This window comes from Prionailurus viverrinus, chromosome F1 (assembly GCF_022837055.1).
Source record: "Prionailurus viverrinus isolate Anna chromosome F1, UM_Priviv_1.0, whole genome shotgun sequence".
NCBI lineage: Eukaryota > Metazoa > Chordata > Mammalia > Carnivora > Felidae > Prionailurus > Prionailurus viverrinus.
Genome location: NC_062577.1, coordinates 64,578,499 through 64,601,570, shown reverse-complemented (window position 1 = coordinate 64,601,570; position 23,072 = coordinate 64,578,499). Strand labels below are relative to the sequence as shown.

Genomic DNA, 23,072 nt, shown 5'->3' with positions numbered 1-23,072 from the left:
CTACTCAAATGATCTCATGTGTAGACGGCAGAATTTGGGAGAGAATCAGGGCATATTTGGGAGAGGAGGCCTGCCCCTCGCCTCCCACTGAATATGGGAAGAGGGTGGAAGGCATCTGGGCAGAAAGGACGGGACTCAGTTTCCAGAACTCGCCAGCTCTGTTTTCCTTCAGTCCTAAGCGGACAAATACAAACTCAGCCCTCGGAGGGCCAGCCGTAGGCACAGCCTGCGATTGGTGGGGACCACTCCGTCCCCGCACTCAGAACCCCAAGTCGCGGATGGCTGAGTCACGGAGAAGTTCTGTGCTCGGGTCACCCAGCACGTCGGTGGGAGAGCTGGACGTGGGGTCCTGGCTCTCCTGGGCTCTCTTCCAGGGGGATTTTCTAGGCACCGTGATGCTTCCTTCACTCCCGTTGGTGAGCACAGGAGCACACTTCAGTAATAATCATCCGGCAATTTTCTAGAATCCTGATTCCCAGAAGGTCAGCCCTCTTTTCTAAGCGTTACCTTCCGTCACTCTGAGGAGGTAGGTGGGGCGGGCGTTGGTCCTTGGTTCGCCGTCTTTGACAGGCAGTGGGCTTGCACGGAGCTCAGAGCTCAGCAAGAGGCGGCTGGGTGCCGTGGGGAGAATTTCGAAGGGGTCAGTCCAGTCCTGGGATATGGCATCTGCTTCCTCCGAGTGGGTGGGGGGAGGCAGGGAGCCGTGAGTAAGCAGGCTAAGCAATTAGAGTGTAGTGTCGCTCCTGGAACCGGGCAGGGAAGGAGGGCAGACGTGCTGGTCACAGGAGGCCTCTCGGAGGAGGTGACAGGCACGGATCGGGAAGGAGGAGTGACAGCGGGTATCTAGGAGCAAACGTTTTGTGCAAAGTTGCAGAAGCAGAGACAAGCACGCTCATGTGCGAGGCCTGATAAGAAAATCGCCCGAGACAGAGCACAGGCTGAGGAAGCAGAGACACGGCGGGAGGTCTGGACTCTGAGGAGCCCGTCCTCTGATCTGGGGGGCCCCAGGTATGAGGCATCTGGTCCCAAGGCCAAACCTCCATCCACGCCCCCGACTTCCCTCTGCGGCTTTAGGCCTCCCCCTAATCCCGCTAATCCCGCAGCATTTGCCCAGAGCCCAGAGCCGCTCCCTGCCTGAAGCCCCGTGCGCACTTCTCCTGTGACCGAGGGGAGTCTGCGCTTGGTCCGCAGGAGGCCGGAGCACGACAGCGCTGGGAGATAGGGTGACACAGGCTCGGCACCCTGCCATGCGGAGCCCTCCTTGTTCACGGTGGCAGGGGCAGGGCGGGGAAGGGGCCCAGGCTGCCGTGGCCCCCTTGGCATGGGAGGGATGGCCTGCCTAGGGCGGGCTGCCTCATTTGTGGGGCCCGGGGCTCAAACATCACTTCGGGATGGAGACGGCGAGTCCCCGTCCTCCTGAGTGAGGGACCCAGCGCCACGGTCTGGATTGCGGCCCTGGAACGCAGAGGAGGGTCGCTGTGGAGACGAAGGAGGGCCAGACCTGGGTTAGCGGTTACTCAACGCTGTGCTCAGGAGATCGCTCAGCGCCCTCCTTCAGGGAGGGCGGGTGGCGGGCAGGGAACTGGTGCTACCAGATGGGAGCCGAGGGCAAGGCCGTCGTCTGGCAGACCGTCCTCAGAGGACCTGTAGCTCCTGGAAACGCGGGGGGGGGGCTCCCCCCCGTTGAGGCTGGCGGTGCACCCAGCCGGAGTCTCACGCTGTGTGCGGGCGCGTGCGTGCCCGGGACCCGAACGCGGGAGAGCATCTGGGCACTTCTGTGAGCCCCTCTCCATTTAAGGAGCCCTTGCGGTGCGTCTAGCCCTGTGCTCAGTAAGGAGGCCAGGAGGCAGAGACCCAAGGGAACGGACAGTCAGCGTTCCTGGCCTCAAGGGATGTTTGCTCTCTGATCGTGGATATAAGGGTTCTAAACATTAAATGATTAGAAGACGATGCCAAATAACGTGTAATTACGCTGTCGGTTAAACACGACAAAGCCCCAGAGTACGGGCCACCAGGGTTACTTGCTGAGCGTGTCTGTAGAGGACAGGCCAGGTGGCTCTGACGAATCATCGAGAGGGCTTCCTGAGCAGTGCAGCCCGGAAGAACTCTGAAAAGTGGCCGGGGCCGCTCAGAGCTGGCGTGGGAAGCAGGTGGGAGCGTTCACAGCTCGGGAAGGGAGCGCCGCGTGAGCCCTGCAGGTGACAAGACAGGCGGGGAGGGTACCAGGCAGAAGAGAAAGCTCCCAGGAGGCACAGACTTCTGGGAACCAGGTGCGTGGCCTTCGGCATCATGGCACCTCTGTGAGCCTTGACTTTCTCCTAAGATGGTAATATCTGCTGTTCAAGGGTGTTCTAAGGATTGGACAATCAACATAGAGCCTGGCACAGAGCTGGGGAAAAAAAAAAACCCAACAGGTTGACTGCGATGACAATTATTTTGAAGACACAGTGAGTAGGGTCAGGTTATGGAACGGTGCCCTGCATCAAATCCTGGCTCCGATCCCCGTCAGCTGGGCTCATGTGCATAATCTACTTAACCTCTGAGTCTGTTTCTTCATCTAAAGCCAGAGTCGAGAGCGTGCCCATCTCGTTGGGGGAGTAAGTGTAGAACTCTACGTCACAAAGAAACACTTAGGAGGGCACCTGGTTCCTGGTGACCAAGAAACGTCAGCTCTCGTGATGGTTCATCCCAGCCGCACGGTGAGGCTCCAGTTGTCGAGGAGGAAACGAAGGCTCGGAGGTTAAGTGACTTGTCCAAGGGGACCCAGGCAGCTTCATCCCTTCTAGGATGAGAAGACAGAAACGGTCCACACTGTCTTCCTCCTGCCCCAGATGGAAGCAGCGATCTGTGCTGCCCAGGTGATGCTCAGTACAGTCTGACCCGCAACGCGGTGACTCCCTCCAGGGTGACTGCCTGTGTCTTACTCATCCTTTGTGAACCGGCACCTGATGTCAGCCGGCCCCCCGAAGGTGCCGTTGACTTGAAAAGAAAGGAGGTGCCCGGGGTTGGAGCCCCGGAGCGGAAAGGGCCTCATGTGTATCTGGGGTGTCAGAGGAAAGAGTCAAAGGCAACTCCCAGGGACCGAGTCCAGGTCGGGAGGACAAGGGCGGAGCTGTTGGCACAGAACCAGAAGTTGGGGGAAGCTGACGGCTTGGGTCAGAGAGGAAAGTGAGGAAAGGGAGACACAAAGGTCAGGTTGAGACAGGTGGTGATGGAGAGACCAGGGCCATTCACTTAGGATTCTGGGCTATGAAAGTCCACTGTTAGCTGCCCACCCCCTCCCTGAGGACCGGCGTGTGACCTGGCCTCAAGGTCCGTGCCTTGGAGTTGTTCCTACAGGAGAGCCCTGAGACACATCCAGGAAACCACAGTGTCTAGAACACTTGCACAGCCTCCCGTCAGCGCCCAGAAAAGGAAAGGGAGTTGGTCACTCCGAGGAGAGGACGAGGAGCTGTGCATAGGGGGTGGGGAAGGGCTGGTCTAGAAGAGCTTCCCGGGGGAGGAGGGACAGGAGGAAGAGGAGGGGGAGGAAGGCAGGGCTCAGTTTTGGCCTGGAGGCAACTTCGAAGGAGGAGAGAATCAGGGGGAGATGCTTTTGGAGGGAGGATGGAGCTTCCTGCCTGTGGCTGGGACTCTGGGCATGGTCCCCAGGCCCATCCATCCCGGGGGGGGGCATTGCTGGAGGAGGAGCCCATCACAGCTGTCGTGAGGGGGCCCCAAGGAGATCTCTAGGGCAACAGGGACAAGAATAACCATTGTAACGCACCGTTCCAGCTCAGCTTGGCTGCCTTCGCTCCCTGTGGGGGCTTTGCTTTCAGACTGGAGGACACCCGCACTCCCTCTGCCTCCCCCCCCACTTCTCTCTACTCCCCACCTCTCCACCTGGCTCCCAGTGTGCGGGATGGCTGGCCTTACCAGCTGTTTGCGCCCTCACCTCAGCCCATCACGGTCCCTTCCTCCGATCCCCTCCTCTGTGGCTGCCAAGATGGGCGTCCCACCCTCTCCCCCTCCCCAGCTCTGACTCTCTCCCTGGTTCGCTGAGAGCCACATCAGCCCCATGTCCATGAAGTGAAGGCCTGGAAGAGGCCACCTCTCTGTCCCTCTTGGGCTGCTGGCCCTGGTCCGTACCTGGGTATCTCCCAGGCCCTTCGCCCTCCTGCCACTCCCCCCCCCCCCCGACTTTGCCTCAGCACCACCCTCTTCCCCAAGCCCGCGACTGTGCTGTCAGGGACACACAGCAGCTCCCTGCCCCTGGCCCAGGCCAGCTGTGAGTCCCTGGGGGATAAGGGCAGTTCAGCTTCTGGGATTTCCCCAGCCTGGGCCAGCAGGAAGTCTGCATGGAAAGGGAAACCTTATTCTTGGCCTCAGGCCAACTACGAAGCCAGACCAAAGTTCAGGCCAAGAGCCTGTTTCCCTGCTCAGCAGGGAACTCCCACTGACCCCTCCTCTTTAGGTCTGGAGGTGAGGCCTCAAGGCTCAGAGGGCAAGATAGGGTGGGGGCAGGAGAGAGAGGAGGCGCTGGGCTCATGGGTGGGAGAGACCCCGTGCTGACTCCGCCTGCATCGCCCTGTCCTGCCCGTCCCTGTCGTCAGCTGTCCAGCAGTGAGGTGGACGAGGTGTGGGCTGCCTCTGCTCGCCCAGCAGGTGTGTGCAGGCGGGTGTGGCCCGGACCAACAGCCTTGATCAGGGGGTGTGGCAGCAGCAATCCCCCCCTCCACCCCAGAAACCCAGTGTGTCCACGGAGCAGGACCGGAGGGGGGCGTCCTCCACATGACTCTCATCCAGGACACTCAGGAATGAGGGGCAGGAGAGGAGGGCACCTGGCAACCGGCCCTTTCCTGTGGTGCCTCAGTTTCCCCTTCCTGGGCTGTTGTCTTTGAGAGGGACAAGCCCTGTGAGTGGGGGTGGGGCCATGGCACCTTTCCCAGTGGTTCTGGCAGGTTAAGGGCCGCCTGTCACCCCACTCTTCCCTGCTCTCTACTCTGCCCTCACCCCCAGCCCCTCCACCCTGTTCCCTGGCTCCCAATGAGGCCCCGGGGACCCGCAGCAGCAAACACAAGAGGGACCGACAAGGGCCAGCCCCAGGGAGCACGGGGGACAAGCTGACTGTGCACCCTGCACCTGCCCAGGCCGCCCTGGGGACGCCCTTCCTCATCCCCCTCCCCGCTCCGCCCCGCAAACCAGGTTGGCTGCCCTCAGGCCTCTTCCCGGGGCCCAACCGGAGGCAGACACGGAGACCCGGGCAGCGAGGCTGGGAAGGGCCCTGCGCACGGGCTGGGCTGCGGTCAGGGTCAGGGTCAGGGCGCGGGCCAGGGGCGCCCCTGAGTCTCAGCCTCAGCAGGTGCAGGGCCTGCGGGCAAAGCTGTGCCGGCAGCGCCCCCTGGCGGAAGGAGCTGCAGCGGCGGCCGCGCGCGGCCCGGTCTCCCAGCCCCGCCTGCAGGGCCCAGGGAGCAGGTCTCTCCTGGACCCTGAAGGTGGACGGCACAGCCCTGCACCGGGCCAGGCCAGGTCAGCTCCGGCCAGACCCGGGTCTGAGCAAGGCGTTCAGGGGACAAGTTCTCTCCGGGTGCCTCGGGGCGTGCGTCCCTCCTGTTCCCTGGTTCCTCAGCCGTCCAGCGGCTGGTGGGTTATGGGGCAGCTCCGAGGCCCTTCTGGCCCTGGGATCCCAGGATTCTAGGTCAGGATGGACCCGATCTGGCTCCCAGATACCTGTCTGATCCCAATCTCCCAACTGTCCTGTCTGGGCTCACGTATGCTCTGGGCACCTGACCTCTGGCTCCTGGAACACAACAGCCCAGGTCCCGCCTGAGGCCATGACACGGGCTGTCACCTCTGCCCGGAGAGCAGCTCCCCAGATGTCCACGGTCACTCCTCACCTCCTCTGGTCTCCTCTCAGAGGCGTCGTGGGGAGGCCGCTCCGACCTCCTGGTGTGACCTGGAAACCACACTCCCAGGCCCTGAGCCTCCCCCACCTGCTCTTTTCTCCAGAGCCCCTCCCCCTCTGTGTTGTGGGCACCGCCCACTGCCTTTCTCCTCCCAGTACAGTGAGGGGGGCGGAGCCCGGGCTGGGTGCTTCCTGCAGGGGTCTGTGCACCCAGTAGGAGCTCAGGAGCAGGCGCAGGCGTGGAAGGAACGAGTCCACCGTGGGAGGGTCCGGTTGGGGGCAGACGGTGCACCCTGGACAGCTCGCGGTCGGTGCCTGCACGTGGTCCTGCCGCTGAGACCAAACAGGGGTCACCAGACAGGAGCGGGGGGGGGGGGGGGGAGGGGGGGGCGTCCAGGAGCTGCCCTGTGGGGACAGAGAGAAGGGGCTGGAGGGAGAGCCGGCCCCGGCCAGGCCGCTGTGGCTCAGCGTGTCCACACGCCGGCACCCGGGTTACCTGCATCGGGGACTCCGGGTGCGAGCGGGGAGGGTGAGTTCTGCGGGAGGCTCCTCAGAGTGGGGGCGGGGCACGAGGTCAGAGAAATGGGGGAGACGCAGCAGACGGGTCCCTGCTGACCTGTTCAGGGTCCGACTCCAGCGGGAACGGCGGCAATGCTCTCATCCGGGTTTCCCGTCATGGGGGGCGCGGAATTCTCACTCCTGTCTTTTGGAGCAGAGGTGCTATGGGCTCCTGCTACGCCAGCGTCCGCTCGTCGCCTGCCTGGGAGACGCCACTTTCAGGACAAAGCTCCGCGCTGAGCCGGGCACCAGGCCTTCGGGGTCGCTTCCCGTCTCTCCAATCTAGCACCCCCCCCCCCCCCCCCCCCCCCGTCCCCAATGGCGATGCTTCTCCTTCCCGGGGATTCTCTGTGAGTCCCTGGACCTTTCCGCCCCTCCCACCCCGGAGCCAAACTCAGCTCTCACCCCCTTTCTGCACCCCTGCCTGTATGCTGTCTCCCCCATCCCTCTGCTTACTCCCCCTGCGTGAGGTGTGTATTTGTTCCGTTGCCCCCCACCCCGTGCACCTGCTCCTGCCCCGGGGGGAGGGGGGGTAGGGAGGGGCTGACTCCGGGTCCCGGTGGCACAGGAGCTGCTGCTGTGGAGCAGGACGAGTGGCCCCAAACGGAAGGACGTGCACGGCTCCTCGTCCGCAGGGACAGCAGGTCCTCACAGGCTCTGGAAGAAGGGGGCCGTGGCCCCTCCGGTTCCCCCAGGCCCCCCTGAGTCCTTAGTAGTTTCTCCCTCAGGGACCCTCCCTCCGCAAAACGTAGTGGTCTCACTACCCAAATATGACGGGATTTTCCAGTGGATCATGTTCAGGGATGAGTGTAGAAAATCAGAAAAGAGAAATTACAAGCAGCTCAGAAACCTGGGCTCATGTTCCGAGTTGCTGGTGTTCTAGACACACAAGGGCGGTGAGTAGGGAGAAGTGTGAATTGTTCCCAGTATGTTCCTTGTCACTCACATCTATGAGTAAATCGCAAAAGGAGGAAAACAAAAATCTTGGTAACAGGACAGGGATGCCCCGGCCACCCAGGAGTCTCCCTGTGTCCTCAAGAATCCCAAAGTCCCCGTCCCCAGACATAAGCCCTTGCCCGCCTCTCTCCAGTGGGACCACCTCCACAGGAGCATGAACGGGATGGTTGAGTTGGCCTGTCACTTCCCGGGATTTCTCTTGAAGAGAATTCTTGTGTTTCATCATTTTGGCTAGTTTTCTGTCCCTTATGAGATTTAAAAGTTTGTTATGTGCTCTGCACCTGTGAGCACTGCTATATTAAAGGGGTGGGTCATACACTGTCCAGGGCCTGACCCTTCCGGAGGTGTTTTTTGGAGAGGGTTACTTGCTCTCTGTTGTTGTGACTTTGGCTATTTTATTTCCCTGCTCGTAGTGATGTTTTGGACCTTCCACCAGATGTGCTTTGATTTTTTTCCTTGAAGTAGCCCTGGAAAGGAACACAAACAGACAGACAAACAGGAAACAAAAACATGCAGATTCACAAACAAACAAACACAGAAAACTAAAAACAATCCAAAAGCAAAAAAACAGAAACCCCAGCTACAATAAAGAAGAGGGTGGAGGCGGTGCTGATGGAAGAGCACATACAACGAGAGAAATGACGGGGGCAGAGGGAAAAGGAGAAAATAAACATTGGCCAGGCAGAGAGACCAAAACGCTTAATTCAGAGAGAGATAAAGGAGAATAAGGAAGGAGCCGGGGAGGGGGGGGGGGGTCTCTCCAGAGAGAGAGAAAGGAGCGTAAAGAAGAAGGTGTAGAACATGTGCCAAGAGAATGGATTAAATAGGTCTGTTTAGACAAACCACTAACCAGAGTCACCAGCCTAGAGGAAGGAAGAGATAAAGAGGAGAAATGGGGGGGGGGGGGGGGGAGAATATATCTCTGTAACAAGAATTGTCCTAGAATTAATCCAGGCACCGCTGTAGCACTGGCCTGGAGAGGGGGGCCATCTGGTTCCACACCGTCTATCCCGGTCGGTAGATACGCAGTTATCCAACACGGAGGGGTGTGGTTTAGTGCAGGCTGGTCCCGCCTCCACAGTGGGCCTTTCTCCATGACCCGGTGTCCCAAATCACTCCTTAGGAGCCATCGTCACTGTGCTGCGGGTGCAGACAAGGCTGTCTGTCTCACTCCCACAACTCTTTTGCCCTGGTGCTTGGCTGGGAATTAAACTCCTGCTCTGTGTGCCCTGGTACTGGGGAAGTGCCTCCCGGGGTGAGGTCTTGGCTGGTTTTGTCCTGTGCCGCAGCACTTCAGGGGAGGGGACCAGTTTCTCCTGCTGTGGACTGCGCCCCTGATCTATCACCGAACCCAGAGGTGGCTCCCCTCCTCCCCAGGTGTGCAAACAGGGCAGCCGGCCCCAGTCTGAAGGTGGGATCTGCAATTAGAGATCTTCTAACCTGCAGTTAGAGGTGGGATCCCTCTCCGTCCTCGTCCGCGATTTTATTCCCTTTTCCAGATACAGTTCTACGCTTCCCCAGCCACTCTTTCTCTTCCCTTTGTCTCTCCACAAAAGGGCATCCCTCCCCTCTGTACCTACATGGGCCCATTTTATCTCCCCCAGTTTGCAATCACCCACCTGTTGTCCATCAGGTTGTCCCAGTTTCTCCCTGGTAGACTCAGTCTCTTTTCCTCCCAGACTCTTGGGGTTCAAAGTCCTTTGGCTTCAGCCCTTCTTTGAGAGATGTGGGAAGTATGGATCCCCCTACTTCTCTGCCATGTTGGCCCCTCCAGCGGTGACTGTAACTTTATAGGAGGTCTTGAAGGAGGGGGTGTCGATTGTCCACCTTTGCTCTTCTGTAACATGGTGTGGGCTCCTCTGGGTCATTTTCTCTCCATGCAAACTGTACAATGACGTGATCAATACCTACAACATAACTTGCTGGGATGTAGATTGCAGTTGACCAAATGTATAGATCAAGTTAGGAAGAATGGACATCTAGACAATATTGAGCATTCTTATCCATGAACATGGTCTATCTCTGCATGTATTTAGTCTTCTCTGATTTTATCAGGTCTTGTAGTTTTCCTCACAAAGATCTTGTGCATATTTTATTAGATTTGTACCTAAATAGTTCACTTTTGCATTGTCAGTGTAAACGGTACTGTGTTTTCAGAATCAAATTCCATTTCTTCGTTGCTGGTGTGTAAGTGAGTAATTGAGTATCATGTAGGAAGCTTGTGTTTCCTGCAACCGTGCTATCATCCCTTGTCAGATCTAAGAGTGCTTCTTATTCTCGTGTTGTGTAGATTCTTTTGGATTTCATACATAGAAATCCATATCACTTGTTCATCAAGTTAGTTTTATTTCTTCCTACCCTGTCAGTATTCCTCTTATTGAATGCTCTTGTCTTATTGTATGAGCCTAGACTTCAGGTACAACCCTAAAAAAGGGTGGTGATAAGGCCATCCTTGCCTCGTTTCTGGTCTTAGAAGGAGCACTTCCAGTCTCTCGTGGTTACCTATGATGTTAGCTGTGGTGTTTTTGATTTAATTTTTTAAAATGTTTTTATTTATTTTTGAGACAGAGAGAGACAGAGCATAAGCGGGGAAGGGGCAGAGAGAGAGAGGGAGACACAGAATCTGAAGCAGGCTCCAGGCTCCCAGCTGTCAGCACAGAGCCCGACGTGGGGCTTGAACTCAGAGACAGTGAGATCGTGACCTGTGCTGAAGTCGGACGCTTAACTGACTGAGCCACCCAGGCGCCCCAGCTGTGGTGTTTTTGGAGACGATCTTTATCAAGTTAAAGAAGTTCCCTCCAATTCCTAGTTTACTGTAAGTGTATTATCATGAGTGAGTGTTGGGCTCAGTCACATTTGGAGCCAAAGAAAACAATAAAGAAACTTAATTTTGTAGAGGAACACCACCTAGGGAGTTAATACTAATACTTATCTGCCCAGGTAGACCCTGTCTTCCTTGCTTACTGAGACACAGAGTAAAGCGGAGGCTCTATTCCACTCGGACAAATAGCATATATACCTTCCAAGCCACCAAAAATAATTTAGAACAAACTAGTTTATTCATTTTAATTTTTTTAAAGTTTATTTATTTATTTTGAGAGAGAGAGAGAGCGAGAGAGCGAGCACAAGCCTGGCAGCAGGGAGGGGGAGAGGGGGAGGGAGAGAGGGAGAGAGAATCCCAAGGAGGCTCCCTGCTGTTAGCACAGAACCCGATTCAGGGCTTGATCTCATGAACCCTGAAATCATGACGGAGCTCATATCAGGAGGTGGATGCTTAACCGACTGAGCTACCCAGACGTCCCAATAGGCTGCCTTTTTGATTTGTTGATTTTCTTTGCTGTGCAGAAGGTTTTTATGTTGATGGGGTCCCAATAGTTCATTTTTGCTTTTGTTTCCCTTGCCTTCGGCAACGTTGTCTAGTAAGAAGTTGCTCTGGCCGAGGTCAAAGAGGTTGCTGCCTGTGTTCTCCTCTAGGATTTTGGTGGTTTCCTGTTTCAGTTTAAGTTTTTCATCCATTTTGAATTTACTTTTGTGAGTGATCAAAGAAAGTGGTGCAGGTTCATTCTTCTGCATGTCGCTGTCCAGTTTTCCCAGCACCACTTGCTGAAGAGACTGTCTTTATTCCATTGGATATTCTTTCCTGGTCTATTGATGATGAGTTAACCATATATTTGTGGGTCCATTTCTGGGTTTTCCATTCGGTTCCATTGATCTATGTGTGTGTTTTTGTGCCAGTACCATACTGGGGACAGCCTTTTGGCAGGCTGTCCCCGTTATGGGACGGGAGTGGGGGAAGAAGGTGGTGTTGATGCTCTCTTGTCCGAGGAGCGCAGAGCAGGTCGGGGAGCCCAGAGTGGACGGGTTGACTCTTGGAGGCCACAACGGTGGGAAGGGACGGGGGGCTGGGATGTTGGGTCTCAGAGATCACGGTTAGGAGTCTAGTCCCTGCTCCGCCCTGCTGAGTGACCTGTGATGGTCGTCCAAAGCCTTAGGATGGGCTTCCACATCCCCAGAAGGGACTTCCCAGCCCATAGGCTGACTGCCTTCAGTTGGTGTCCCCGGCCATCCTGGGGTCCAGCCTTAGGATCCGAGGCTCTGAGCAGCTGGGGGGAGCCTCCGTGGGCGGGGAAAGGGCACGACCGGCGGGGAGTTACGGGGCTGCTCCCCCCAGGGTCCACGGGAGACAAGGTTCTCAGAGGTCGTGGGGCCCCGTCTGGGGAGAAGAGGCCTGACCCTCAGCAGGTGGCCGTGAGTCTGAGGCAGCCGAGCCTGTGGACGGAGGAGCCCGTCCCTGCCCCTGCCTGTGTGTGAGAGAGGGCCCAGGGCTGGCAGAGCCTTAGGGGGACGCGCTGGTGGGGTGCTGCCCTGTTGGGGGAGTTTGCCTTGTGTGGGGGGGCAGGGCGGGTCTGGGTGCCCATAGGGCCTGGGGTGCCGGCAAAAGGGAAACGCCCCTGTTTGCACTGGGGTGTGTGGGGGGGGCCCTTCCCACAAAGCACTTTGTTCTTGTGCTCAGAGCGTCTTCCTTAGACACCCGACAGTTAAGTGCAGAGAAAATCAGAAAGGAGATTTGACTCGTTCAATGGTGTTAAGACAGAGGACAGGCCCAAAGCAGGGGGTCACTGTGTCCTTGGTACAGTGGTTTGTGCGACTTTGTGCCTGGCCATCGGCTGACCCTGGGGAAGAGGGCTGCCTGGGCAGAATGTGAACCCAGGGAAACAGGTAAGGGGTCCTGCTGGCTGCCAGCTGGGGAGCTGAGATCACCAGGCTGGTCGTGCCCACAAGACGGGGCGTCTCCCACACAGCGCCTCACCCAGGGGGGGTTCCTATGTTTATTCCACCATCATTCCCCGAGGGTCCCTGCAGGTGCCAGAGAGAAGAGGAAGCATCTGAATGGCTTATCTAGAGCAGCCAGCTTGTCCTAGACAGTTAGCTCCGCCCTTGGGGTGGGAAGAGCCTAAGAGTGTTCTGAGCAGAAGCTCGCCTCTTCTCTTGCCTCTGCCTTCTGGATGTTTCCTCCACGGCCAACTCGGCCCAGACCAAGCCTGAAGGAGGCAGCCTGTGATGGGAGCCCACTCAGAAGACCCCCACCTGTGCTGGGCCTCCCGGCTCCTGGGGTTCAGCAGCCTCGTCCTCAGTGAGTGGCCCGGGCTCCCCGGGTGGGAGGCCGGTGTGCGGGGCAGGGAGGCGGGGGTCCCGTGTGTCTGATGTCTGTGGGGAACAGCCCGAAATACCAACTCTGTCAGGGATCACGAGGGGGGCATCTGGCTCTGAGCCTATGGGTCTCGCTCCTGTAAACTAACAGGAAAAGCCAAGCACGGGGAAAGGCTGTAAGCTGACGGCTGACAGCTGACAGAAGAGCAGATCAAACAGTCATGTGACATGGCGACCAGGGTCTTTTGCAGGAGAGACGCTCGTTAAAATATCACGTGAGCGGATTTTCCCTCATCTATTCCTCAGAAGGCAAAAAGTTTGGTTGTTACGTGTCGGTCGCTCTCAAGACGGCACTGAGGCAGGCCTGTCCCCAGTACATGAACCTGCCTTTGGTGCACTGGACTCACCCACCGGGTTATCCCAGCGCATGCACGCCTATGTGTGGTGTATGTGTGTGCGTGATGCATATACCCCCGTATACGGTGGGTGTGCACAGGTGGGTGTGCACAGAGGCTGGGGTATGTGCATCCACTTGTGCACAGTCTCCAATCCAAGGCTACTCAACGCGACAGCGTTTGTAGAGACAAGAAAAACGAACTGTCCGTCACACGTGGAGAGAACTCCAGTCCACGAGGGGACGTGTGCAACGTTAAATGAGATCCTTCCATGTGTACGAACTGTTCACACGGCTGGCCCGAGGCTGCCCTCAGTCCCTGCCAATGGCCGTCTCCACAGCGCAGCCCCCAACACGGCACTGGGGTCGTCACAGCAGCGAGAGACAGGGTGTGAGCCAGACGGACGTCTCACTCCTGTGAGAACTGCTGTCGCTGAGTGACGGCCATCACTTTAGCTGAGCTCCCCTCCAGAGCAAGTCACAGGGCGCGGCCCCCACTCCAGGGCCGGGGCTCCCACAGCGTGTGGGCAGCCACGGTGGAAGCTGCCTCCTACGCTGGGCACTTGGCATCGGCCCAGATGTGCTTGGGGCTCTCGATCCGTGATGTCGTCACGTCCAAACTCTCAGAGTTAGGCGGCGAGGACACTGTGGGAGAGCAGGTCACGACCGGATTCAAGGGGACGCCCCACGAGGACCAGGACCTGATTCCAGCATGACTCCAAATTCTTGCTCTGTCCCGCCTCCCGGAGTCAAGGGAGTCTACTGGGAGTCTACTCATGAGCGCCATGGGTTCTAGGGTTTTCTCCTTATTCTCAATGACAAAACACTCACCGTGTCTGTTTCCAAAGCCCTAGGCACCTTCAGCACTGTGGTCAACGGTTCTGGAACTCTTGGATCTCAAGTGGAGGATTCTGGAAACATAGTTTCTCTGAAGGGAACTCAAGGTGGTTCTGTGCCATTTCATGTGACCAGACGTCCAGAATTAGCTGCAGGAGTCAAGCTGGAGAAGATTTCTTGGGCCATTAAATCTGGAAGAAACTACACGATCATGCTGCATGTGTCTCCTGGGGAAGATGTTCCAAAATGGGTCAACTTCCAGGACAAGTTCGAGAAGAGGGTCCATGTGCTCAACACCACGACCCTGAGGATTGACAACCTGACCCTTGAGGACAGTGGGCAGTACTGGGCTCAAGTCTCCTTAACAGGAGGAAGAGAAACGAACCGGTATTTCCACCTCACTGTCTACGGTAGGTGGTGGCTCCTCTCCCAATCCATAAATACCCACTTCTTTTGTCCCTGGGAGTGTCCCTGGCCCCCCTCGCAGGACCCCTTCCAGACCCCAGACCTGAGGCTCTGGCTTCTCCCTTGAAACCGGACGCAGTGTGTTCACCACAAGTCGAGGCAGAGCTGAGATCACGCCTGAGGCTTCACGCAGTGGCTCCCGTCCTCATAGCCACTCGCTGTATATTTGGGTCAAGTCTGTCTTATCTGTAAAGTGGATTCACCATCCTTGAGGGGAGGATGCCAGGGCGACAGTGAGATTCCGCCTGAGAAAGCATAAGGCGTGATGCTTCCCACTCACCTGACCCCGTGTCCTCTTGTCCCTCGGGCCCCAGAGCCCGTGCCCCACCCCCAGATCCTGGCCAAGACTCCATCCGTCACACCAGACTGGTGCAATGTCACCCTGGAGTGCCACGCCCCGGGAACCAGAGAGGATGTGAATGTGTCCTGGGAGAGCAGGGGCCTCCCCAGGGAACTGGAGCAGAGAGGGGTCCCAGGAACGGCCCCCAACCCTTGGACCGTGGCTCTGAAGCTGCCCCTGAGCCAGCCCAGCCCCAGCATCACCTGTGTGGTCAGCAACCCGGGGGACCGGAAAACTGCCACCCGGGACCTTGGGGAAGTCTGTGCCCACGGTGAGTGCATCCTGTCAAGGGGGAGGGACTCCCGGAGCTCAGGTCCCCTGGGTGAGGGTTCCGGTCTCTGTCCCCCATGTTTAGGTCACCTCCTGCCACCCGTCACCCGTCCAGGAGGCTGGCAGGCACATCCGGCTTGCTTCTGCCTTTCGGTGTCTCTCTCCTGCTCCCCTGTACCCCTCACCCCTGCTGGTCCAGGCAGCCCCCTCGGGTACCTCACCCCTGCCTCATCCTTCAGTCCTTGTGTGTCCCGGGAGGTCTCGAGCCAGCGAGGGGGGAGGGTCAGTGGTCGGTGCCACCTGAGGGAGGCCGAGCCAGCCGCTGCCTGCAGGGTTCAGGCGTCGGGGCTCGTGTGCCCGTCTCCGGTCTCGGGGACACGCTTCCCGCCCCAGTGCTCGCCTGGATTCCCGGATGTGTCCTGGGCTCCCCAGGTTTCAGCCTCTGGCCAGGCTGCTGCTTCTTCCCCCAGACCTTCCAGTCCCGCGTCCTCCCCTTCCGCACTTACTCCCGTCCAGGGACCCCTTGCCTGCAGCTGTCCCACTGTGTGTGACCCCTGCCGGCCCACAGGAGGCCATGCTGGGGTCCCGTCCAGCAGGCACTGACCTCGAGCAGGGCTCCTCACCTCAGGACCCTGCAGGAGCCCCCCCTGAGCCACCCTCACCCCTCGCCTCCTCTCGGGAGCAGAGGGGCCCCCCACCCAGAGCTGATGCTGTGGCCAAGGGGACCGGAGGGGGGGGGGGGCCTCGGCTGCTTCTGATTTGCCTTCCTGTCCCACCTCGGCCTCCCACCTGACTTGCTCACCGTCAGCGTGTCCCCGAGTGAGCAGCGACCGGCTTCCCCGTGTGCCGCCTCGTCCCTCCACCCCATCGTCCCCTGCTGCCTCAGCATCCCTGAGTCCCCGGGGAAGCTCGTCCCTCAGTGACCCCTACCCCTCTGGAGGATCCTCTTGCCTCCCGCTCACCCTCCTCCCTCCGGCTCCTCCCTCAACTCAGTTCGGCCCTCCCCTCCTCCGGGAAGCCCTCCCTGGAGACCCGTGTACCGGCTGTGAACCTCTAGTGCACCGCCATGGCCCTGGCTGGCTGCCTTCGGCCTTTTCCCAGCCCTCCCCCCACGGCTGAGCCGCTCAAGCGCCTGGACCCTGTCCTGTCCCTCTCAGCACCCCGGCCCCAAGCAGGGCCCGGCGCTGGTTGAGTGACAGGACCTGCCGTGCTCCCCCTTCTCCAGCCGAGACCGGGTCCCTTCACACATCTCCACGTGCCTGGCAGCGGGCATGTGACGTTGTCTCTTGTCTCATCCTTCTTCACTGGCTGTGTGGGGGGCAAACAGGTCCACATGGGCCGGACGGGTCTGCCCACCTGCCAGACATCTTGGCGTCTGTTGGTGTCAACGTGGGATTGATCGTGGGAGCTTTAGTGGTCGCGCTTCTGGTCATTGGGGTTACGGTGCGCATATGGCTGATGTGTGACAGGTAGGCCTGGGAGAGGCAGGTGCATTTCGCCTTCCCTTCCCCTGGGACCCTCGTCTCCCTTTCTCCTGCATTTTCCTGCTCAGGGAACATCACTGCAGAAGGCTAGTGGGTGTGAGCATGATATTGGGGGTCATGGTGGTGGGGAGGGTACACGTGTCCGACGTTCAGATGAAAGTTCGACCTGTGTGTGTCTCAGGGGCAGGATCAGAACAGAAAGGTTTAGACTCTGCTGCTGGCATCAATGAAGGAGAACACGAGACAGGAGATGGCAGAGATGAGGTGAGTCCAGGAGAGGAGGTCAGCCTGGGTTCTCCCGCGTCCCTGTGCCTGGGTGTGAGTTTGTCAAACCCAGGGATCACCAGTTTCTGGCTCGTTGCCTCTGTATCCCTCTCCAGACAGTGCAGAGTTAACACGGGGTCTGTGCAGTGCTGGGCGCTTTGAGGGGAGGTCACGTGAGCGGCATCACATCTGTGCGGGTCCCTCTGGGGCCTCTGTGTCCCTCAGCTGTGGCAGGAACCCTCTGTCTGCGTTCCAGGGTTCGGGGGAACCACATCTTGAACAGGAGACACCGCTCACGACAGTCTACAGTGAGGTCAGCCACCCAGGCCAGGTCTCGAGGGTGATTTAACTGGAAGGAACAGGGAATCCAGCCTCCCCCCGACACCTCTGTTGTGCGCGTGATGCCTGCGGCCCTGGTCCTGCCCCCTCCCCCTCTGGCTGCTCTCAGCAGGGACCTGATTCATCCACCCTCCGTGAATCTCTACGCGGACACGTCGTGCCCAAGTTGAGCAGAAGACACACATCGCGGCAGATCGAGGGGGACCTTCGTCGCTAAACAAGTCCAAACTGTGGTCTGGTTCCGCTCAGCCTCAGCCCCTTTGGCAACCGTCAACGGAGCCCACTCTCCCCATGTCTGTGCCCCGTCCGTCGTCCTGTCCGGACCCTCGGCCTCTGGGACCCGTCGACCTGAAGTCTCAACTTCCAGCCTCGACCGGTTCACCACCAGCCAATTGTCAGTATGTGCGTTTTCCTTCTGTCTCTCTCCCCAAATATATGTGTAAATAACCACTTTAAAAAAAAAACAGACTAAATTTGTCTAAGACCTATTATGGCTTAGTAATTTCAGGTTTAATTTGAAAAAGTTTGATTTCACTCTGACCCTTGTGACTCAACTCACAGCAGGACCCCGGCCCCTCCCTATCCGTCTCTTACTGCCCCCACCCCTCCATCCTCTGCTGGTCCCCAGGGAGCCCTCCTCTCTCCCCTGCCGCCACCTCTCCCCCAGTGACTCTGGCTGAGTCTGAGGCCGGAGCCGGGCCGCGCTGAGCCCGCGTCTCCAGTCCTGAGCCGACACCCTCACGCGCCTGATGAACATGGGCTCTCGGAGGCACAGTCACCTGTGGGAAACCCGATTCCTGTCTCACGGGGACCCTCCCCCTCCCCGGCTCCTCCATGGGCTCTGATGACCTTTCCAGCTCCCTCGGGTCCCACTGTCTGCCCACTGGCTTCAGCAACACCTGGAGGTCCCCTTTGGTCCCTCGTTCGCTCCCCGCTGGCGTCCACACCACCGGCAGCCCGTGGGTCCCGTATGTGCCCTGGTCTCTACACGAGGTCCTCGCCGAGCGCCCGCGTCCTACTCTGGCGCTCGGCCCCAGCTTCCTGCAGGTCCAGAACGCGGACCAGAACCCGGTACCGCCTCGTCCCCGGGACCTACCTGTGGAGCCAGCCCGTGGGCGCCCCCTTCCCAGCATCGGGGGGCCTGGGGGGCTGACCTAGCAGCAGAATCCAGGCAGAGGAAGGAAGAATTTGAAGAGGAAAGACTGAGGACCCTGAGGGCACCCCCCCCCCCCCCCCAGCTCTGGGACCTCAGGTCCAGGGACACTGGTTGTTCTGCACACAGGGCACAGGCAGCCTGAGAGATGCCTTATTCGTAGCCTCGGGCCAGCTGGTAAGACACACCAAACTTCAGAGCTGCAGGGGAGGCCTCAAGGCCCAGAGAGCCAGGCCGGGTGGGGGCAGGAGAGAGAGGAGGCGCTGGGCTCACGGGTGGGAGACACCCCGTGCTGACCTCCGCCTGCGTCGCCCTGTCCTGCCTGTCCCTGTCATCAGCTGTCCAGCAGTGAGGTGGACGGGGTGTGGGCCGCCTCTGCTCTCCCAGCAGGTGTGTGCAGGCGGGTGTGGCCGGGACCTACAGCGTTGATCAGGGGGGTGTGGCAGCAGCAACGCCCCCCCCCCCCCCCCCCGCCCGAAACCCAGTGTGTTCACAGAGCAGGGCCGGAGGGGGGCGTCCTCCACACGACTCTCATCCAGGACACGCAGGAATGAGGGGCAGGAGAGGAGGGCACCTGGCAGCCGGCCCTGTCCTCTGGTGCCTCAGTTTCCCCTTCCTGGGCTATGGCCCTTGGAGAGGGACAAACCCTGTGAGTGGGGGTGGGGCCATGGCACCTTTCCCAGTGGTTCTGGCAGGTTAAGGGCCGCCTGTCACCCTCACTCCTCCCTGCACTCTGCTCTGACCTCACCCCCAGCCCCCCTGCCCTGTTCCCTGGCTCCCAATGAGCCCCTGGGGACCCGTAGCAGCAAACACAAGAGGGACAGACAAGGGCCAGCCCCAGGGAGCACAGGGGACAAGCTGACTGTGCACCCTGCATCCGGCCCCCAGGAGTCTCCCTATGTCCTCATAAACTCCAGTGTCCCCGTCCCCAGACGTGAGCCCTTGCCCTCCTCTCTCCAGTTGGACCACCTCCGTAGGCAGCAGGAACGGGATGGCCGACTTGGCCTGTTCTGGGGGTGCACACGAGGCCGGTCACAGAGCCTGTGGTCTCTCATCTGCGGCCCCTCCCACTTGATCCCGACCTTCTTCCCGTGAGTCCTGGTGCGGGTGCCGGCACCTCTGTAGAGCAGGTGGGGAGCAGAGAACCGCGGAGCCACAGGGGGTCCTGGAGAAGACGCGGAGCCCTCTGCACAGGGCCCTGCACGCGGGGGACGCTCGAGGCCTGTGCCCCGCACCCCCCACCCTCCATGACGTTGGCCGGGCTCCCCGGTGAGACGAGATGCCCCCACTCTGTCTGCTCCGTCCGCGGAACTGACCTGCTTCCGGAGGCCTGAACTGCTTCCGCCAGCCTGGGAGCTCCTCTGGGAGGAGGACTCAGCTCCCTGTCTCTCCCTGCCCCTGTGCTGCACACAGTAGGCGCTCATGACCTGTGTGTGCAGGTGAACCCACGGTGGAGGCGTCTTGGCAGGAACTCTCCAGCGGCAGTTCGGTCCTCGGCCGCCAGGTGGCGGTGGTGGCTGGCGCTCAGGGCCTGGAGGGAGGCTGCTCAGGGCAACTGGGGGGGCTGGTGGTGCTGAGGGGGGCGGGGCGGCGGATCTTCTCCCTTGGAACCCAGACCCAGCACTGGGCAGAAGGGGGAGATCAGCGCCAGACACACTGGGAGGGGGGGCAGGTGGCAGGGGGGGCAGTGCAGACATAAATGTGCAGCCAGGAGTCAGGGATCAGGAGCCAAACCTGGAAGGTAGGAGCCCAGGTGAGCGGTGGGGGGCGAGGTCGTGAGGTAGCAGGGGTGCGTGGGGGAGGAGGGGGGGAGGGTGAGGATCTGAGGGCGGTGACTGTGATTGCGGAGGGGAGGTGGGAGGGGTATCTGGGGCTGGGAGGGGGGGGTGAGCGCTGGGAAAGGGGGATCCCTGGAGTATCCTGGGTCTGAGCTCCGAGGTCCTGATCCAGGTTTCCGGGGTGAAACAGGCTGGAGGGCAGAGTGGGGTGCCTGCCCCATCCCCTGAGACAGACCCTGAGAGGTGAGGGCCGATCCCGGGGGAAGGAGACGGGACGCAGGGGATCCCTGAGGTCGCAGGTCATGGGGGTGATGATACCTGGTCCCGAGAGAAGGTTTGCTCCCTGGAAGAGGAGTCGCTGAGAGTTCAGAGCCTGGAGCCTGCCTCGGCTTCTGTGTCTCCCTCTGTCTCTCTTCCGTCCCCTGCTTGCGCACTCTCTGTCTCAAAACTAAATATACATTTAAATAATTCAAAGGGAAAGTCTAGGGGTGCCTGTCTGGCACAGTCTGTGAAGGGTGAGACTCTTCACCTGAGGGTGGTGAGATCGAGCCCCACATTGGGAGCAGAGCCTACAAAAAAAGTAGTCTAAGGTTTGTTAGGTTCAATTAAACAAAATAAATGACACAGGAAGTAAATTGTTCTGTGTTCTCTCCGGAAGGTGGCTCCCGATGACAAAGATCATGTTTTACACATATGATTAAAAATCCTACTATTTCCATAAGTTCGCCTTTTGGGGCCCCTGGGTGTTTCAGTTGGTTAAGTTTCCGACACTTGATTTCCGCTCAGGCCATGATCTCACAGATCAGGGGTCGGAGCCCCGCATTGGACTCTGTGATGAGAGCCTGGAGGCTGCTTGGGCTTCTCTCTCTCTGTGTCTCTGTCTCTCTCTCCATCTCCCTCTGTCTCTCTGCTGGGTGCTCTCTGTCTCTGAAAATATTTAAATAAACTTAAAAAATTAACTTGCCTTTTCCAGAACCTCATGTAGCTGGAATCATACAGTGTGTAATCTCTTCAGATTGGCGTCTTGCATGTGGTAACAGGCATTTACGTTCCCCGCAGTCTTGTTGTGGTTTGATAGCTCGTTTCCTTTTAGTGCTGGGTGACGACCCATTGTCTGGATTTAGCTGTTTATTTATTTTCCCTGATGACATATGATGTGGGGCATCTCTCCTGTGCTTTTTGCCATCAGCGTGTCTTCTCTGGTGAGGTGTCTGTTAGTGCCTTGGGCCTCTTTTCATTGTATTGTTTGTTTTCTTAATGTTGAGCCTGGAGAGTTCTTTATATATGTTGGCTAATACTTCTTTATCAGCTGTGTCTTCTGCAGATATTTTCTCCCCGTCTGTGGCTTGTCTTCCGTTCCCGGGATTGCCTTTGCAGAGCAGAACTGTTTCATTTCACTGAATTCCTGTTTACGTCATCTTTCTTTCATGAATCGTGGCTTTTGTGTCTTTCTGAAACGTGTTCACTGGTCCCGAGAACATCTAGATTTTCCTATGTTGTCCTGTCGGAGTTTCCCAATTCTTCGTTTATATAGAGGTACTGATCCGCTGAGTTAGTTTTTGGGAAGGGTGTGAGCTCTGTGTCTCGGTTCTTTTTTTTGCACGTGGACGTCTGGTAGTTCCAGCACCATTTGTTGAAGAGACTGTCTTTCGTCCATGGTATTGCCTTTGCTGCGTGTCAAAGATCAGTTCACCGTCTATACGTGGGTCTATTTCTGAGCTCTCTATCCTGTTGCATGATCTGTTTGGTTCTTTCTCACCAAATCCGTAGTGTCTTGATGGCTGTAAGTGTGTAGGAGGTCTTGAAGGAGAGGGTGTCAGTCTTCCACCTCGCTCTTCTGCAACATGGTGTGGCCTCCTCTGGGTCATTTTCTCTCCATGCAAACTGTGGAATCACGTGACCAATGTCTACAACATAACGTGCTGGGCTGCAGATTGTGGTTGACTGAATGTATAGATCAAGTTGGGAATTTGGATATCTAGACAATATTGAGCCTTCTTATCCATGAACATGGTCTATCTCCCCATGTACTTAGTTGTTCTCTGAATTTGTTGGTGACAGTCTTGTAGTTTTCCTCATAAAGATCCTTGCATATTTTGTGATATTTATGCCTAAACACTTCACTTTTGCGTTGTCAGTGTAAACAGTACCGTGCGTTCAGTTCAAACTTCCATTTCTTTGTTTCTGGTGTGTAAGTGAGTCATTGAGCGTCGAGTAGAAACCTTGGGTTTCCTGTAACCGTGCTATCATCCGTCATCAGATGAAGAGCACTTCTTGTTGTGTCGATTCTTTTGGACGTTGTACATAGAAACCCACGTCACATGTGTGCAATGATGGTTTTATTTCATTCTCCACAGTCGTGTACCTTTTATTGCATTTTGTTGTGTATTGTGTCAGCTAGGACTTCACGTACAACCCTGAGAGAGGGTGTGGATAGGAGCCATCCTTCCCGGTTCCTGGCCTTAGAGGAAGCATTTCCCGCCGGTAGACATTAGGTATGATGGTACTGTGGTATTTGTGGAGATGATCTTTATCAAGTTGAAGAAATTCTCCTCCGTTCCTAGTTTCCTGTGAGTTTATCATCATGAGTGGGTGTTGGGCTCCGTTTCTTTTGGAATCAGAAGTCAATGGAAAAAAGTAATCTTGTGGACTGATAGCAGCTAGGGCGTTAACACTCATCTGCCCGGGGGGACCCCGTCTTCCTGCTTACTGGGACACAGAGTAAGACCAAACCCTAGTACCGATACAATAGCATGCATACCTTCCAAGCTGCCGAGGGGAATTTAGAACAAACTAGTCTAAAGGAAAGGAACCCAAGTCTCTTTTCTATACCTATGGGAGGCAGAGCAGCTCCAGGAAAGACCGGGTCCCAGAGTCAAGGCAACATGTAGGTTGCTACATGAGAAGCTGCAGGGTTTCTGGAGGACACATGATCGCCCCACTGAAACACGTGGGTGGCTTGTCTGAAGATCGTTGGCGAGTCGTCTGGAGCTCCGTTGGTGCGACTGCTGAGCCCCAAGCCCCTCTGGGAAGACAGGCGGTTGTGTGCTCGTTCTCCATCGGGCTGTTGCTGCTGGCACACTGTTTCTGGTTGTCACCCGTGTCTGGAGGGGCAGGTGCTCTGGTCTCTGTCGAGGCCCCGACCGCTTCCGTCACGGCCCCCAGACCCCGTCCCCAGCAGCAGGCACGTGTCCAGGC

The 23,072-nt window shown here is 58.0% G+C and overlaps 1 protein-coding gene across 7 annotated transcripts; it reads left to right on the top strand.

Moving 5' to 3' along the window:
* Window positions 1–12,209: 12,209 nt before the first annotated feature.
* Window positions 12,210–18,781, top strand: LOC125155423 (SLAM family member 9-like). 7 transcript variants are annotated; one of them, XR_007148210.1, is made up of 7 exons: window positions 12,210–12,533; window positions 13,793–14,191; window positions 14,561–16,325; window positions 16,522–16,604; window positions 16,861–17,341; window positions 17,801–17,902; window positions 18,226–18,781. XR_007148210.1 is itself a non-coding variant. In XM_047840750.1 (6 exons), exons 1-5 carry the CDS (start codon window positions 12,461–12,463, stop codon window positions 16,568–16,570), a joined length of 960 nt encoding a protein of 319 aa, XP_047696706.1. In that variant the 5' UTR covers window positions 12,210–12,460; the 3' UTR covers window positions 16,571–16,604; window positions 16,861–17,431. The 7 variants fall into 7 exon arrangements, 2 of the variants coding, with proteins under 2 accessions (XP_047696706.1, XP_047696705.1); XR_007148209.1 differs by lacking the exon at window positions 18,226–18,781 and having other exon boundaries at window positions 17,801–18,014; XR_007148212.1 differs by lacking the exons at window positions 17,801–17,902; window positions 18,226–18,781 and having other exon boundaries at window positions 14,561–14,857; window positions 15,665–16,325; window positions 16,861–17,431.
* Window positions 18,782–23,072: the final 4,291 nt, after the last annotated feature.